At 41.5% G+C, this 19,303-nt stretch overlaps 1 protein-coding gene across 1 annotated transcript in view; it reads left to right on the forward strand.

Annotated features, from left to right (window-relative positions):
• Positions 1 to 43: 43 nt before the first annotated feature.
• Positions 44 to 19,303, forward strand: part of slc38a6 (solute carrier family 38 member 6) — a 57,961-nt gene continuing 38,701 nt past the window's right edge. Inside the window, exons 1-5 of the mRNA XM_078406760.1 lie at positions 44 to 131; positions 8,006 to 8,136; positions 10,294 to 10,367; positions 10,662 to 10,714; positions 11,121 to 11,160. Coding sequence (XP_078262886.1) covers positions 78 to 131; positions 8,006 to 8,136; positions 10,294 to 10,367; positions 10,662 to 10,714; positions 11,121 to 11,160 — 352 coding nt within the window. The 5' untranslated portion in view covers positions 44 to 77. The remainder of the gene's footprint in view (positions 132 to 8,005; positions 8,137 to 10,293; positions 10,368 to 10,661; positions 10,715 to 11,120; positions 11,161 to 19,303) is intronic.

A 19,303-nucleotide genomic window follows, 5' to 3' on the forward strand; every position in this document is an offset into this window, starting at 1 on the left:
TCGAGTGGTCTATCTTGCTCCTCTAGTATCTTTGGTGCGGAGGCTCCGGGACCTGGGTTGGGCCAGTCGTCGGTGCGATGGAGAGCGAGCTATACGATAGTGCGTTGGAGGAGCATTTGCTCCCGAGAGATGTAAGTGTATTCACCATGAAACGACAGACTTTACGTTGTCCCGTCTCTCTCTGGAGAGACATGTTTGCAGGAAGATGCTGGTTTCCACTGAGGATAGACACAAAATGCTGGAGGAGCTCAGCTGGACAGGCAGCGTCTCCGGGCGGAGAGAAGGAATGGGTGACGTTTCGGCTCATAATCTCTGGAGAGGCCTGCTGATTTAAATCCAGACTTTTTACAGCCGATTAAACACCTATCAACTTGCAGCATAAAATGTAACGAAATAGTTATTTTGAAAAACAATTCTGATCCTTATTACACTCACTGCTGTGAGAAGTAGCATTATAACTAAGATCTGGGATTCATTCCTTTGCTGCTCTTTTAACCTGTACTCGAGGGTCTTTTCCACAAAGTGCTGGAGGAACTCAGCGGGTCAGGCGGCATCTATGATGTAAATAGACACTCCCCACTCGACGCTCCGGGTGGGGAGCCTTCTTCAGTCTCCCAACGCGAAATGGCGTCTGCCAATTCCTCTCGTAGCTGCTGCCCGACCTGCTGAGTTCATCAAGCACTTGGTGTGTTGCTCAAGATTCCAGCATCTGCAGTTCATTTCCCACCCAAAATATGGACGCTTCTGTTTTATTAGAACTGGTCAGTTCTTTCTGCAAGGTCATCAGCCTTGATCATTAACTCAGCTCCCCCCCCCCCCTAGATGCTGCCTGATCCACTGAGTTTTCCCAACAGTTTTTTTGTTGTTGATGAAATTGGGCTGATTGGGGCCCGTGTTTTGTTGCGATTTTTCTGTGTTTGGGGTAGGATTTAAGGCTAGTTTGGGCTTGATTTGTAGTGGTATTTTGTGAATCTTTGGATACCGATTTCAAGTCCCACTTGACGGCCTTGAGCAAAAACCAATTTGAGGTTCCAGAATAGTGCTGAGGGAGCACTGTACCACCAGTCAATCCCAGTCTGTAGTTATCAAACTATTTAACCAAAACTATGTGTTAGCAATGTACAATAAAGCAGGAAATACTCAGCAGATCAGACAGCATCTGTTGAGAGAGAAAAAAAGAATGGTTCAGATTTGTGACCTTTCATGAGAACCAGGAAAAGTTAAAAAGCAATCAAATTTTAAAGAGGGAGTGGAAGAGAACAAGATTTCTTGTTCTCTTGGCTGGAGAGCAAGAAAAACAGAACGACATAAATTATGTTGGTACTAGGTGAGGCATGGTGATGAAGGCTTATTAACATCATCTGAGCGATCTCAAAGGTGTTAATAGAGAAAGGTGAATGATGGTGAAAGAGTGGGGTGGGTGAAGCTGCAACTGAGAAATACAAAACAGCAGTTGATGGGAGTCTGGAAAGAAAAGAGAATGCCTGAACCACACAGCTGGTTGAAGAGCAACTGGAGAGAAAAACCTGGATTCGGCAAGCCTGTGGTGGCATTGGACACCGGGTTATTAGGTGTGAGCCGGGGGGAGGGTGATTTGGCAGGACCATCTGCAGATGCTGGAATCTTGAGCAAAAAAACGTTAACTCGGTGGGTCGGCAGTGGAGGGAAATGGACCAAAGACATTTGGGGTTGGGACCCTTCTTCCCTTCTTTAGATTGATTGGAGTAGGGGGGAAAAGCTGGAAGAGAGAGCTGGGGGTGGGACAAAACCTGGCAAGTGATAGATGAGTCAAGAGTCATATGTTTAATTGTCATAGGTACTGAAATGGAACAATAAAATTCACAATTACAGCACCATAACAGGTTTGTAAACATAGCACTCGATAGATAACTTAATAAAAAACAAACAAGAAAAATAAGTTCAATAAAAAACCCAATATTAATGAAAAACAAACCAAAACCCAGAAGGCTCTAGTGAAATCAAGACCATTCATAGACCTTCCCCGCCTCCCTTTCCCCCCACCTCCCTTTCCCTTTCTCCCCCCTCCCTTTAGATTTAGAGATACAGCGAGGAAACAGGCCCTTCGGCCCACCGAGTCGGCGCCGCCCAGTGATCCCCGCACATTAACACTATCCTACACTAGGGACAATTTTTTACATTTACCCAGTCAACTTACCTACATACCTGTACGTCTTTGGAGTGTGGGAGGAAACCGAAGATCTCGGAGAAAACTCACGCAGGTCACGGGGAGAACGTACAAACTCCGTACAGACGGCGCCCGTAGCCAGGATCGAACCTGAGTCACCGGCGCTGCATTTGCTGTAAGGCAGCAACTCTACCGCTGTGCCACCGTGCCGCCCCAAAACCTCCCCATCCCCTGTAAAACCCACACATTTACAGGGAGAAAGAACAAACTCTGTACAGACCACCTATTAGAATAGGAGTCTTGTCTTCAATGAATACTACCAGAAAAATACGAATATAATGAGAATGAATGTTGCGGGGTTAAGAAACTTCATACTTGCATTGATTTATTGCTGTGAGTTTAGGGAAGTTCTTGAAGTCTTTCACTGGGTCCAGAGTGCTTGAGCCTAAGCAAATAATTGCTGATCAAAACAAGTTAGCTTGTGCTGAGTAATCTGACTGAATAGTTTTGAGGAAGTTGTTGGCTAGAGGGGTTTCTGTGTCAGCATTTAAAGGCATAAATATGCAGGGGGTGGATGGATATGGATCACATGCAGCTGGAAAAGATTAGTTTAACTTGGTCGGCACAGACATTGTGGGCCGTAGGGCTTGTTCCTGTGCTGCACTGTTCTATGTTCTCATGTAAGAGGAAAGATGAGGTGCAACTTGAGTCGTAGAGTCGTACATTACTGAAACAGGCCCTTCGACCCTTGCTGCCCTAGGAGCCCCATCTAGGCTAGTCAAATTTGCCTGCATTTGGTCTGTCTGTCTGTCTATCTAGTCCCGTTGTCCATTTCTTGTGTGCTTTTTTCTTCCATTTGTGTGTGTGGTTTTCACCCACACGATAGCGCAGCAATTTTAGGACCACCTTACTCGCCATTGTCCTGGGGACACTTTCAACCAAGTTTCATTCAAATTGGTCTTATATATTTAAAGTTAGAGAGATTTTAAAGTTTTAAAATTATCTTATTAAACCGATTGCTTGCCATGTTCAGCATGTGACGTCACAATGGGACCCACCCGAGTGACGGCCAATAAGGGATGCACAGTTGGGTCCCGTTCATCTAATACGTGTCCGCGCCTGCGCAGTTGGGTCCCGTTCATCTAATACGCGTCGCCCGAGGGGGGTAGTTCAATTTAAAGTACTTATTTATGTGCGCAGAACAAACGGGTCCATGCCTGCGCAGTTGGGGCCCGTTAAATCCAACGGGTCCGAGCCTGCGCAGTTGGAGGGGGAGAGTGGGGGTGGGGGTGGGAGTGGGGGTTTGAGGGGAAAGTTGGGGGAGGTGGGGGTGGGAGGGGAGTGGCAGTGGGGGGGAGGTGACGGGGTTGTCGGGGAGTGGGGCGAGAGGGTGGAGGAGGGGTGTTGAGGGGGGGATGGAGTGGGTGAGTGGAATGGGGGAGGGGAGGGTGCTAGACCAATACAGGAGAGGCTTTGGGTCCACGGCTCGCTCTGGCTGCAGCATTGTCGGCACTGGGCCGAGGTGAGTGGCTCCCTCTCCCCTTCCCTGTCCCCCCTCGCCCATCCACGGCCCCGGGGGACACTCAGTTGGAGAGGGTTGCCGGGCCCGCAGGATCGTCAGTTGGGAGAGGGTTGCCCCAGGAGAGGCCCGAAGGAGAGATTTGGACCCAACGGGTCCACCTCAGTCTAATATATATATATATAAAAATCTTTCCTACCCAGGTACCTGTCCAAATGTCATAAATTCTGCTAATGTACTTGCGTCAACTACCTCCTCTGGCAGCCCGTTCCATCTACCCACTACTTTCTGTGTGAAAAAAGTTGCCCCTCGGGTTCCTATTGAATCTTTCCCCTCTCATCTTAAACATATATTTTCTAGTTCTTGTACACATCTATAATATCACACCTCAGCTTCCTGTACTCCAAGGCATAAAGTCCTAACCTGCACAGCCTCTCTCTACAGCTCAGGCCTTAAAGTCTTGGCAGGAATGCCCTTGCAATCATCTCTGCACCCTTTCCACCTTAATGACATCCTTCATTTAGTAAGGTGACAAAAACATAATACTCGAAATGTGTCCTCACCAATGTATTAACTCTAATGTAACATCTCAACGTCTATACTCAATACCACAACTGATGAAGTCCAAAGTACCGAAAGCCACTTAGAACATCCTATTTACCTGTAACACCACTGTCAGGGGACTGTTTTAGATTCCTCTGCTCTACAACACTCCCCATGGTCCTACCATTCACTGTGAAGGTCTTGTCCTGGCTTGACTTCCCAGATCAATTTTAGTTTAAAGATACAGCCTGGAAGCAGGCCCTTCAGCCCACAGAGGCAATACTGACCATTGATTATCTGTTCAAACTAGTTCTAGGTTATTTGATTGCTTATCCGCTTCCTGCACTCTAGAGGCCATTTACAGTAACTAATTAACCTGCAAATCCACACGTCAATTGGGATATCAGAGGAAACCCATTTGGGCACAGGGAGAATGTGCAAACTCTACACAACATCTGAGGTTGGATTTGAACCAGAATCTTTGGCACGGTGAGGCAGCAGCTCTACCAGCTGCGACACTGTTCCTTCCCAAGTATCTTCTTTCAGGATTGCCTGTGTTAAATGTGCAGGGATGACTGTTTTGTACTGTTCCTGAAACTGAGCCTTGTTATAACAATGTAGGAAGCCGCAGACAGACATCAGTGGGAGAGGGATGGAGAATTAAAATATTAGACTGCACAAAACATAGTCAACACTGAGTTCTGCTCAAGGGTCATCAAACTAAAACATTAAATCTGTTTCTCCCTGATTTAGAGTTTCTCCAGGATTTTTAATTTTTATTTCAGATTTCTAGCATCTGCATTTTTTGCTTTTCAATGAAAACATATGAAATGGAAAGAAGGGTTGCCAACTCTGGACCTGAAAGCATTCCTTTAGAATGAATTATGTTGGATCTCATAAATTATCTAGTTACAATAATCGACCTCCAACATTCATTTCTCTGCTTGATGATATAAAAATTGATTGTGCTGCCTGACTTCCACCTTACTCTCATGGCACCACTTGCTTTCTGCAACTTAATGCTTGCTCGTTTCTCACTTTTTCTCATTTCTTTTGGCGGGTCACTGAGCTGAATTGTTTTGTATCTTCAGCTGCCATAAAAATAAAATGAGGCTCTATGTGAGCAGATTAAATAATGCAACCTCGGGTGAGGAAACAAGGTGAAGAATAATTTGCAGAGAGGATAATTTTGATTGTACCCGTGGCTCAGTGATGGCACAGTGGAATGACTAGTTGAGCTGCTGCATCACATGCACCAGGGTCTCAGCTTCAATCCTGACCTTGGGTGCTCTCCCTGCGACTGTGGAATTCCTTCAGGTGCTCTGGTTTCATCTTGCATCTCAAAGACGTAGGTTGGTAAATCAATTTGCAGTTCCAATTTGTCCCTTGTTTGTATGGGGGTTAGGGGAGGAATTTTAATAAAACAGCAATAATACAGGAGTAATGTAAATGGGTGGTGTTTATCTGCATAGACTCAGTAGCCCAAATGGGTCTATGTCCTAGTTGTATCACTGTCTCTATGACTGCTGGTAACCTTTACAATTCAGAAGGGAGAAAAGAGAATGGCGAGGCTGGCAGGCATCCTTGATGATACTTCTAGCCTTTCTGATGCAACACACTGTGAACGTGACAGGATGGAAGAGATGGGCCTATGATGGACTGTGCTGTGTTCACCACTCTGCTGGCAGAATAGTTGCCATCCCAGATTGAGGAACATCCTGTCGGCATTGTACGGATAACCAATAGTAAGGCAGAATCTTACAGGTGCGGAGTTTATATAACTGTTGTAAGTCTAAACCCTGTAACTAATAGTCATCCATAGCTCATTGATATATGTATTCAAGACATTCTCTCCTCATTTGCAAATATTAATTGCAACTAGTTGATCTGTCGTCTTATCTCTTCATCTGGTGACCGGTCATGATATTGGAGCAGGCTCGGCGTTCGGGATCCTTCCACAGAGCATGTCATTCAAAAGTTTCATGGCACAAATGTTTCTGAACTCTTTCTTGGGCACTGATTTGTTTACGTGAATGCTTTTATGGAATGGTATTAATTACAGCATGAGAAGGGATTTTGACACCTCGTAGCTATGCTAGTTTGTATTCCTGTAACCCTGACTTTCCCAACATTTCTCCACCCAATACTTTTATTTGCATCTTTTCAGATACTTGTATTCAGAATTCTCCTTTTAAAAAAAAAAAATATATTTTATTCATAAAAAGTCAGAAGAATATAATTCACTTGTGTAATCTTATGACAGACAATTAATTGTTTACACAAGCCAAAAAATAGCATGGCATAACACAGCATAGCATAGCATCAGTTATCATTCGTTCACAACCTTAAAGCAAATAGTTCATAGGGTTTTAATGGAGAGTGCTGTGCTGTGGGAAGTGTTTCTTCCTCAAAGAGCTCTTGTCAAGGCTGCACCCAGATTTAGCACATCTCTTAACATCTGTTCCTGGAAGCTAGTGTATGTCATTTTGCAGGTGTTCGTGGGCTGTATCTTGCCCTGGTTTACTAGTTAATTTTGAGTGTACCAAAGGGAGCTTTTCAATGCACTGCTGGTTTCCCAGCAGTAGTTGTAATTTCTGTGTGTCCTTAAAGGATCTGGATTTTATCAACCTTGAAGGACTGACCATTATTATGCGACCTGGTGAAGTGGCTGGTAGTGTTAGATCCAAAGCTGGCATTCCTTGTCCTTGATGGACCAAAAACAAAGTGCTCAATGAAATCAGTGGGTCAGACAGCATATGCAGAGGGAATAGACAGCAGAAGGGTCCTGGCCCAAACCTTTGTCTGTCTATTCCTACCCCAGCTGCTGCCTCACCCACTGAGTTCCTCCAGCACTTTATTTTTGGCTTAAGGTTCCAGCATCTGCACTTTTTATTGTCTATTTGCCCTTCATGAAAGTTGATAAAGATGCACTCACCAAGGTGTATGTAGAATATTCTCTTGATTCATCATTCTTTTGACTTGTTGCTTGTAGATAATAGGAAATATTTTGGAGGTGAGTTGCAATGTACCTTTAATTTGCAAGATTAATGTGCTTTTGAGGGAATTGGGGGAAACTTGATCAAAGTCACAGTTTGCTGCTGCCAGAGAGATTTTGGTAGCTTTTTGTAACGAAAAAAACCCTGCCTTTGAGTAAACATGAATGTTTTAATCTAAAGAAAGTGTTAACTGGATTGTAAACCCCTGCAAGGAAGACTGGCACTGTAAATCAAGGAGTGTTTAGCGCTGGGCTATTCTTCATATGTGATGTATTGTGATGCTGCATTATAACATGCGTACATCTAGCTGACATACTTGGGTTCAGCTGATATTAATACGATAAAGAGCCGATTCCAGGATAAAGGCTTCGAGAGTGATACAGTGTGGAAACAGGCCCTTCAGCCCAACTTGCCCACACCGACCAACATGTCCCAAGCTTGATTGAGGAGTGCCACAGAAATCAATGTATGTATGCTGTGAAACCATCTAAACCATACACATTCCCATCCCAATCTGACAACCAAGAAGTAATTAGAATCTACATGGGCCTCATTCATTAAGTACATTATAATATCATCTGAATTATGGCTTGCAACTAATGTTCTGCTACATGTATACATCAGAAAATGGTTAGTCAATGTTACAATATTTTAATTTCTATAATACATTTTAACGCAATGGGACTGCAATCACCTTGACAAAAGGGTGTGACGAACTGGTGTAGGGTTAATTCTCCTTGTATGGTCAGTCCTCTGAAATTGTACTTTGAAATCCATTGTACTGTTTCTTTATTTTGGCAGATACCGCCACAACAGGAATCATCACGAGCTTCTTTCGCATCCTCCGTGTTTAACGTAACGCATGCAATCATGGGAAGTGGCATCCTTGGTTTGGCTTTTGTAATGGCTAATACAGGTATTATTGGTTTCAGGTAAGAAAGCAAAACGTAGCAGGATGTAATTTAGTTTGCTAGTTGATCGGAATTATTTGTCTTGATCGAAATATGGGATTCTCACTCAGATTTTGATATTTATAAGGGCCATGAATGAAATGGCCAAAATATTTATATTAAAATTCTTTATATGATGTCAGAGTAGACAGAAAAAAATTAATAATAGATAATTATCATATGGTAAAGATAATCACACAGCATGGAAACAGGCCTTTAGGCCCAGCTTGTCCTTGCCGACCAAGGTGTCTCATCTGAGCTAGTTCCGTTTATGCATATTTAGTCCACATCCCTCTAAACCTTTTTCATCTGTGTACCTGTCCAGGTATCTTTTAAATGTTGATGTCAGAAAAGCTAATACAAACCATAAAACCAATCAATCAAAAATAGGTAAACTTTAAAGTAATTACAGTGCGCTGCTTTCACTGCTTATGTGAGATAATACTTGATCCTCGAGTCTGAGCGCAACAGTTACATCCACCCTGCACTTTAACACCGTGTTTGAGATGTGGCCCATTGTGTTAGGAACTTGACATGGATCCTTGTCCTCTTGATGACTCTTCTGTAGCAATGAAATGGTGATCTCGTTGCTACATAGTAAAGAGTAAATCACTGAGACAATGTGCACTAAATGTTTGAGGGCTGGTGTTGGGGAGGTTGGGGTGAGCAATGAGATGACTGAACACTGACATCTGGGGCTCGGTGCTGTATGTTGGCTGGCCTCATATGAGTTCAGGCTATTGCTGGGGACTGCCAGTGGATGTTTCTCGTGTTGGCAGATTGCTTGATTCCAGCGATCTCCATCATCACCTCCTATTGGATATAATGGAAGTCCTTGCCTCCAGCTCTTTGACTGCATAGGCCTCCCCACAGATATCCCTGTAGTAACAAGATCAATGACCACTAACCTCTTTTAAACTTGTTACCAGTGCAAAACCTCTGGATTGCCTTGCCTTGTGATGTATTTCTTACTGAGCCATTTGGTGACCATTTAAACTGTTTTATTGCTGTGGGAGTGCCAGTAGTGGGCTGAGCATTCAGCCAGACTTCCAGCACTCGGAGGGGAGAAGAGGAATTAACTGAGGTGAAAACGGTCTGATTATGTTGGCTGCTTTTCCAACACAGCAGGAAATGTAGATGGTGGGGAGGCTGGATGGTGTAGAGCGGTTGGAGTGCTTTCTTGGCCAAGGCTACCTACTCAAAGCAGTTGCGAAGGATCTCATCTGTTTCCTCAGACCAGCACTGTGTGATTTTCTGTATCATATCCTCCCACTTTAATTTCTGCTTGTAAGCAGGGAGTATAAGCACAATCAGATGGTCAGATTTTCCAAAGTGTGGTCGGGGAATGGAGTGGTAGGTGCCTTTGGGTATATTGCAGTGGTCAAGGGCATTATGGGCCTCTGGTGGGACAGGAGGTGTGCTGATAGCATTTTGGTAACACACTCTTGAGGACAGCCTGGTTGAAGTTCCTGGCTATTATGAATAAAACTTTGGGATGTGTCATTTCTGGGCTATTGTTGGAGGTGTGAAATTGCAGACCAATTTCCCACATTCCTTAGGTGGGGGGGGGGGGGGGGGGGCTGCTCCTGGTTGGCCCTGGAATCGGTGTGAAGTCAGTTGTTCTATGAGGTAGGCGAGGAGCATTCATTGAGGTCCTGGAGTTGGCTCGTGATGCCAGGGACTTCAGCTGGTCAAGTTCTTGGCCTCGATATCATGTCTTTATACACCTTAGGTGATCTCCAAGGGTGATCTTTGCACACCCGCACAGATTGTCTGCACCTCTTTAATTCAACAGCGCAAAACCTTTGCACTGCATTTGGATGCCAGCTGCAATAATGCCTGTAAAATCTCAGGAATAAAATTTACAATTGAACCAAATGGGATGAGAATATTACCGAGTGATAGCAATGATACCTATGAAGATAGAAACCAGCACACCTGTTGGAACACCAAATGGTTTCATGGTCTAATCAAATTTGTTTGCATTAAATTATAAATCAAGAATGGTTTGTTACATTTGGTAACAAATGTTCAGTAAAATTTAGGGGTTATGTGCTTTGTTAACTACAATAGTTTAATTTTATTACAGGTAAAGTGCTACATATATGTTGTTGCGTATTTAATGTTTTGTTCTTGCAGTGTTCTCTTGCTGATAGTTGCTATCTTGGCTGCATATTCGGTTCATCTGCTACTGGAGTTATGTCAACAGACTGGTGAGTGAAAGACCAAACTCTTGTACATTCTGTGCTAATTGTATCAGGTGCGCTCAAAAGGATCAAAACAATGTTGCCTAAAGTGTATAATACCTTCATTTTGAAGTATCCAATGTCATAGTTCATTTAATTAATAATGCTCAATATTCTATTCTATTAGATGCATGTGGAGTGTTCCAGTTGTTATAAAAGAACTGAAAAGTAAAGAGTTGAATTATGTTCATGATATCTTGAACTTGGGTTGTAAACAGGGAGCCCCATTCCACTAATTATATCTGCTTTATACATTGATAGCACTGACATCCTATGAAGACCTTGGGTTTTGTGCGTTCAAGACAACTGGAAAGGTAATGTGATGTACTTTTGTTGTGCTGCATCCAGGTATCCTGACAAGCACTTACTCTTTCCCTGGCGATAGGCCCTGCATATGAGCAGAGCACTGTAAATCATCCCATTCATTGAAAGCAAGCTACTTTTCTTTTTATTTTTTTTTACTTGACCAGCCTGTCAACAGTTTCAGGTAATCTGTTTGTTGTACAAACTGAGAGCTAAGAATTGTTTCGACTAAACAAAATATTTGCTTGATTAGGATGTTGCTTTATTATGTGATAGGAAGGGGTTAAAACTGCATCACCAGAATAATCAGCAATATTAGGCACCTTTACACTGCAGATGGAATATTAAATGACAAAATGATCATTAAACGCTTAATGCTCCCGCCTCCAATTCAAAAATTGTTCTGTTTCCTTGCAGGTTATGGTTGCTGTTGCAATATTGATACAGAACATTGGAGGTAATCTTATTTTTCCATAAAGAAATTTATAGAATAGAACATGTTGAATAATCAGACTTCATTTCCAAAGTTTGAACAAGGACAAGACTGTAAAGGAAGGTGTTCCACTATTAAAAATGAGTTGGATCTGTGTGTAATTTTGATGTCCTTTGCCAGGGAGAATATACATAGAGGAAATGCAGCAAAAGTGCACTAATTATTGGGATGAAAGGTTATCAATTGATTGGAATATGCCCATGGTCAATATTTAGAAGGATGAGAAGTATTTACATTTAAAATGTATATGTTTTGGCATCCGTTTTATAAGGCCTACTCTGTGATCATTTCCCTCGGGTAGATGTCGAAGACTAGAATCATAATCTCGAAACAGGTTGGCCACTTGGAACTGTGATTAATAATTTCTTTATTCACAAAATGCTGGAGTAACTCAGCAGGTCAGGCAGCACCTCGGGAGAGCAGGAATGCTCTCCCGGGATGCTGCCTGACCTGAGTTACTCCAGCATTTTGTGAATAAATCGATTTGTACCAGCATCTGCAGTTATTTTCTTATACTATTAATAATTTCTTCACATGTGGGATTTTCTGGAATCTTTCCGGGGCTGCGAAGGTTCAGTTTGTGGGCATGTCCAGGACAGAAAAGAAGAGTTCTAAATTCTAAGGAAATTGAAGAATATTCCCATAGCATGGACTACTGGAGACATTGTAGGTCTGTCACAATACTGAATGAGCAAATGGGCTTGGGAGGTTCAGTGACCATATCTTACACTTCCCTCTTGGGGATAAAATATGCCTTGTTATAAAGAATTTGAGGTAGAAATTTGAGTGGCCTCGACAATCAGATCTTGAGCATTTGAAAGTAGACATAAAGTGCTGTAGCAACTCAGTGGGTCAGGCAGCATCTCTGGAGAAAAAGGATGGGTGATTTTCAGGTTGGAACTCTTCTTCAGTCTAAAGGTGGAGGGGGATTTTGAGTTGGTGGGGGGGGAGGTTTAGTCATTACACTTTTTACTGTATTCTATATTTTTGTACTTGTAGTCTTCAAAAGATAGATAATGCTCCAATTCGAAGAATTAAAACAAAGTTGTAAAGTAAAATTAGATTTTGAAATTCCAGAGCAGTGACAAAATATTGCTGTCATCTCATTCGGCGTCTGCCAGAAAAGCAAAGAATTAGGCCTAGACATGGATCACTGAGACATTGCACCAGACTCCAGATCCTAATTTGGTGAAAGCAAGGAATCGTTCAGGTATCCTGGTTTTCACAAAGATATTGGAAGACAAAGATTCTTGGTAACATTATGGGCATCTTCCAAATGGAAAGACATTGAGGAGGTGAAGTTCCAACCTGGGATCAAGGCTCGTCTTATTGGTTTCTCTGCCTAGGGTTCAGCAAATAATTCCCAGATTTCAGTAAATTATTCCCAGGGAAGCTACCTTGCAATCTGCTGCTAGGCCATTTTTTTAAGACAATTTGTCAATAATAATTACTGCTACAGGTGCTGCAGTCTTAGGGTTTCATTCTAGGGGAAATGAGAAAGAGAGAGGCACAGAGTATAGCCTATCAATGGGGAATGTTGGACAGGAACACGTATCCTGTGCTAACTGTTTCACAGATATGGATGTCATTGGCAAGGCCAGTATTTATAATCTGCCAATATTTCGTGTTACAAAGCTGCTGGTGAGCTACCTACTTGATCTGCCGAAGTCCTAATTGCTGTTGATACAAGGAACAGCAAATGCTGGCTGACAAAATAAAGACACTAAATGTTTGAGTAACTCAACAGGTCAGAGAACATCTCTGGAGAACGTGGATATGTTCTTCAGAGATGTTGCCTGGCCTGCTGAGTTACTTCAGCTCTTTGTGTCCTAAATTGCTGTGGTTGGATAGGTATTTCTAGAAATTTGATTTACTGATGTTGAAGGAATTGCAAAGTATTTCCATATTGTATTATTCCATGTTAAGATGTGCCACAAAACCAATTAGGAATTTCTGTTCTGTAAGTTTCATGGAAGCCATTTGAACCCTCTTAAGGTGCATACATACATTCAAACATGTTGTTTCTCATGGTGCTTCTTTCAATGGTGTTCAATGTGGAGGAGTAGCTGCGAGAGGATGTTAGGTGATAATCAGTATGAATTTCTCAGTCTCTGAAAATTCAGGGGATCCGGTCAAGCATGTTTCCTTGTCCCTGCTGGGTGTGACCTACTGCAAAGCAGATCACACTTGAAGTTAATTGACGATTGGGAATGATGGCTGAAGGGTACGATTCTACTACTCTACAATGCGTCGGGTTGTTGCTTGCTTGACGGTGGATCAACTCTTAATTTTTTTTTGTCCAAGTTGTCATATAGTAATCAGGGCTATTTTACAGGGTCAAATTGGATAGATGTGCTTTTGACGAGGCTTTGATGTTTAACATAGATGTTTTATAATGCCATTCCATAGGCCATTTCTAATGTTCTCTGTAATGTATGAATCTGGGTCAGGATGGCAAATTTCTTTCACTATGGATATTGGAGAAACGTGGAATTTTATATAAAAATAAATCTAGTTATACAGTTTTACTGATCATTTTTTCCAGATTAATTTAATTAACTGAACTTAAGTTCCTAGAATTCTGAATTGTTTTGGACTGTGCCAAGATCATCCAAATTCTGCAATGTAACTATAATGCGACTGTTAGTCATGGAGTTGTATAATAACTAGATGGGCCTCTTGGTCCACCATATCCATACCAACATCTTGGCTTATCCGTACAAATCCCACTTTCCTACATTTCGACCATGTGCTATTAAAGTGCATGTCTATATAAATGCCTGTCTCAATGTATCTTAGACATAGTGATTGTTTCTGACTGTATCACATCCTCTGGCTGCAAGTTCTAGATATCAGCCACTCTCTGTATAACCAAAAGGCACTCTTTCCCCTCAAATCTTCATTTACGACTCCCTCCTCTCACGTTAAAACTATGCCCTCTTGCTTTTGATGTCCATACCATGGGGAAAAAAAGATTCAAATATCTACCCTATCTCTTTTTTTGCCCTATCTACCCTATCTCTTTCCATGCCCAATCTAAGAGGGCAAACACAACCTATATCTTTTTGAATAAAGTGGTGAAAAAAAGATATAGGTTGTGCTTGCTCTCTTAGATTGGGCATGGAATATAAAATTCAGGATGTTATGTTGCAAAGTTATAAAACACTGGCTAGACTGGTTAAATGTGTGTAATTCTGGTTGCCACATAATAGAAAGGTTTTCTTAGGGCTGGACAGAATGTATTTGAGATGTACCAGGATCCTATCTGGATTTTAGTCTTGGTAGGGATTGTGGTACTTATTTTTCTTAAAGCGAACACGGCTGATAAAGAGATACTAAATTATTGAGGCAGTGATGCGTTGGGCCAAAGGGCCTGTTTCTAGGCTGTACAACTTTATGACTAAAAGATGCTAAGATATACTTGCATTGAAGGAAATAAAATTGTGGGAAATGCTGCATTTTCATAGAATGGCATCAGACATATAGTTTGTCAAATTGTGCTGGTTCTGTAAAAGAGAATACAACTGGTCCCCCTCCCCATATCCCAACACACTCCTTCCCATCAAATACTTAGTCAGCACCCTTTAGAATCCATTTGAATCTAGCTCCACAACTTCCCTGCGTATTTTTAAAAACCATTCTCCATGCGACCTCCTCATTCTCCAAGGAAAACAACCTCCGTTTCGCCATTTGAACCATGTAGGAAAACTTCCTCATCCCTGAATTGTTTTGATAAATCTCTTCTATGCTCTATCTAACGCCTTTACATCTTTTTTGATGTGCGATGTTTAGAAATGGATAAATGGCTCCTGTTTTGGCTGGACTAATGCTTTGTGCAGGTTTCATCACTACTTCTTTGCTCTCATGCACTTTTCCACCAAACAAAACTATGTACAATGGCAGGGCCTTGTGTGCACCTTTAACAATTTTCTCAATTTACCCTGCCACTTTCAACACTTAATATAACTAATCCTCCAGCACACACTGTTATTGTGCCTGTATGAAGGGTATTTGAAGTGTAAATGTTTCAGAGAGTAGTTGGTATCTGGATTAGCTGCAGAAGAGGTGGTGGAGTCAGGAATGTAAACACATGGAATTAGTAAAAGGGTGACTAGTTTATATTTCTTCGTGTCGATTTTTATACAAAAGTGTAACACTTCTTACCTAACATAAAATTTGAATTGCTTCTAGTTTCACCAATCTGTTTAGTATCTTTTAAAAATCTTGGACTATTCATCTCATGGTCCACATGCCTCCAATTTTTGTCATCTAGAGATTCAGAAATTGTGCTCTGCGTCACCAAGTCTAACTTTTTGATATATGTTTCCAAACCGAAACAGTGCTCATAGAAACAGTGCCCCTAATAAATCACCACAGATAGGGCCAGATTAAGCTAGTGCGGGGCCCGTAGCGCATGTTATAAATGGGCCTTAAATACGGGACAAGGTGACGTTACTGCCCGCGCCCCATGTGACCTCACCCAGCCAGCGGCTAGGTGCTCCCGCTCCACCAATGACGGCCGCCTGGGCCGGGAGGCGGGTTGCAACCTCCGCTCCCCGAACACACTCGGCCCCATTCCCCGAACATACTTGGCCCCGCTCCCCGAACACACTCGGCCCCGCTCCCCGAACTTCGTTAACATTAACGAGCTCCGTTAATCTACACTGTCCGGGCCTACAGTGTCGGGGCCTACTGTGGCCCACGGGCCTAATACGGGATTCTCAGAGAGTGTGTGATGGAGGGGTTTAGTTTAGAGATACGGCGTGAAAACAGGCCCTTTGGCCCACCGTCTGTACCGACCAGCGATCCCCGCACATACTAGGGACAATTTTACACATACACCAAGCCAATTAACCTACAAACCTGTACGTGTTTGGAGTGTGGGAGGAAACCGAAGATCTCGGAGAAAACCCACAGGGTCACGGGGAGAATGTACAAACTCTGTACAGACAGCACCCGAGGTTGTAATCGAACTCGGGTCTCCGGTGCTGCAAGCGCTGTAACACAGCAACTCTACTGCTGTGCCACCGTGGGGAGAATGACGGAGGATTGCAAGAAGAGGGCTGGAGGAGTGGGAGCCGAGGGTGCCAGTGAAGTAGAGGCAGGTGTGGGTAGAGGAGGTGGTGGACGAGTGGAGGAGGAGGCAGAGCCCGTGGTTGATCTTTGATCTGAGTTCTATTTTCATGCACTGTTCCTGTATTCTTTCTTTCCTTTTAATATCCTGAAATTCTCAATTTTGAATGAACTCTCAATGATGAGCATTGCCAAGCTCTTAACAAAGATGTGTTTCTTCACCTCTGTCTACTTGGCCCACCTTTATTCTGAGACTCTGGCCCCTGGTTATTGATCAGCCAAGGGAAACATCCTGCCTATATCCATCCTGTTGAGCTCTGGAAGAACTCCATGAGTTTCAGTGAGATAAGCTGTCATTCCTCTAAACTACAATGAGTATAGTCTCAATCTGCCCAACCTTTCAGCATTCATCAACCCCTTCATCTCAGGAATTAGCTTGGTAAATCTTCTTCAAATCCCTCTGATATATATTCTTTCTTAAAATACGAAGGCTAATATAGTAGACAGTGCGGACTTATTAATGGCTTGAATATTGCATCAAGTTTATAACTTGCAGAAAATACCAATGTTCCATTCACATTTCAAAGATGGCTCCGGAGCATGATGACTCTTTGCATGCTGGTTCCAGAGGAGGATCTACTATCATCCGATACAATCCTTCTACTCTTTTAGATCTCTTTTCTATCTGTAAATCTACCTCCATTTGTTGTTGTTCTAACCATTACGCTATCATGCTGAGAACTGTTAGCATGGAAAATGAGTTTTTTTACTGTACTTTGGTACAGGTGACAATAATAAACCTAATAATGGCAGGTACTGTTCCTAGATGGCAGGTTTTGGTGTTTCATGCATTAGGACCCTCAAATCCCATTGCATCACAATGTTTCCTTCCACATCATGAATAGTTTACTTGTTTTTTCATTGTGAAGTGGATAAACTCACACTTTTTCCACATTGTATTCCTTCAACTAACTTCTTATCTGCTGACTTAATCTATCTCCATCTCTTTGCAAGTTTTTTTGGCTTTTTATAATTTGTTAATCTGCCCGTTTGCTAACTTGATCAGAGTATACGCAAAAATATAGATTATGAATAGTTGAGTACACAACACTGATACAAGTGTCACCTCAATAGAAGTCATCAAATCTAGTTGAATGGCATATGATTTTCCACCACTTTCCTCAATAATGGATTCTAGCATTTTCCTTCACTAATTGGCATCCATGTTAAAATTTTATAAAATATCCAGTGATATATCACCTTTTAAAGCCTTGAGTACTTTGTGATTTTATTCTGAGGGGAAAAAGCGAGAATTCCAATATTCCTTATGGGTTTGGAAAATACATTTTTGAAGTAGCCTGAAAATTCACTGAATGTTGAGATTTTTTATTTAAATCAATGGGATTTTTATGAATAGATCTACTTAAAGTTTTAACATTAATGGTATAAAATATATATTGCCTTTATGTATTCCAGCTGCATTAGCTCTCGGAACCCATGCCATTTGTATGAACACTCATGCTGGGTCAATGAAAGTTTAAGAGTATACTTTTATTAGCATCAACGTCTGTTGGTGAGGAAGTGTTTGTGCTCCTGTTAAGTTTATAATTCATGTCTGCAGTTCATTGGCACTAGACCAATTAAAATGACCTATCTATTTGAGAGCATTTATAGTATAAAATCATAACCTGGTTTTGTCTTGTTTTAAATCTCATTTATCCAATATTATAACAGCTAACAAGCCTGTTTTAAAGGAAATAATATATAAAATCTGAGGCCCAACTTGCTTTACTACCAGAAGTGCTGTCGCATTCTTTATCAAGAATTGAACATAAATTTGTGGCTATATATTTAATTTTCATTATTGTGACGACTTAAAGTGCTTATTTTTGTTTTTTGTGGATTTTTAAACTTTATAATTGGCTGACCCTTCAGTCTGATCAAACAACCCTGCCATTTCATAACTTTGCTGTGTGCAGTTCATTGTAACTCCAAAGGATTCTCTACCAAGTTGCAGTTAGTGTAATTGTAATAACCTTATGTCAGTTTCCATAGCTACCCAGAATCAGATGTGTTGACAGACCTAAGTAGTGAGTGCTCTTGTATATGTTGCTGCACCAGGTGCTGTGAGAAGGATAAAGGAATTGGTTGTCTGACATTCAGGACTGGATGTAATTCAGATTCATTATTTTCAGATATCATATTGTTCTCGTAACAAATTGACCTCAGTTTAATTCGTATATATCCTAGAATGTGCGCTGGCTGAAATTGGTAAAATCCATGGGTATGTTCAAAACAAAAAATATTAGTTTTGTGTTCATTTGGGGCCTAGCTGATTTTAAAACCTGTGTGTGAAACTGGAATGGATGAAATCCAAATGCAATTTAGAACTATTATTATCTGTTGTAGGTTAATCTAATGCATCTGGTAGTTGAAACCATTAGATTAGGCATCATTTAATTTCATTTAATGCAACTTAATTTTTACTGATATTAGAGTGTTGCCTTTATTGGAAGAAGGCAAGTCACAAGTTAATGCACCGGTAGAAAATTTCTGGTGGACGGACAAAATATATATTTTTTAAATTAGAACTTTCCTACACTGAGTGTGAATGTGTGGGTTTCCATTTTTAAGGAAAAATAAATTCTTGAGCATGATCACAACAACATTACCTCACAAAAATGTTGCATTTTAAAACAGAATAGATATCTTTTTGCTGAAAGTTATTTTGAAAGAATAAATTTAAACATTTCACGCTTATATTGGAGTTAATTAGTTAACTCTACACACTTCTGTTATGAAGTATCATTTTGTATTTTCCAATCAGTACAAGAACAACTTGCAAGGAATTTCATTTTACCAGTGCATGAGGTCTCCAGGGCATCCCTCTATTTCATATGCACCATAGATCACCAGCTAATTTTAGGGGCAAGCATTTCTCAAAATCAAATATAAGATGTTTTGTCTAAAAGTAAAGCATTTTACAGATTGACTGAATTTATTGATCTTTAGTTTGAGATTGTATAGTGCCAAT

The sequence above is a fragment of the Rhinoraja longicauda genome, chromosome 10 (genome assembly GCF_053455715.1).
Source record: "Rhinoraja longicauda isolate Sanriku21f chromosome 10, sRhiLon1.1, whole genome shotgun sequence".
In the NCBI taxonomy this organism is placed as follows: Eukaryota; Metazoa; Chordata; class Chondrichthyes; order Rajiformes; family Arhynchobatidae; genus Rhinoraja; species Rhinoraja longicauda.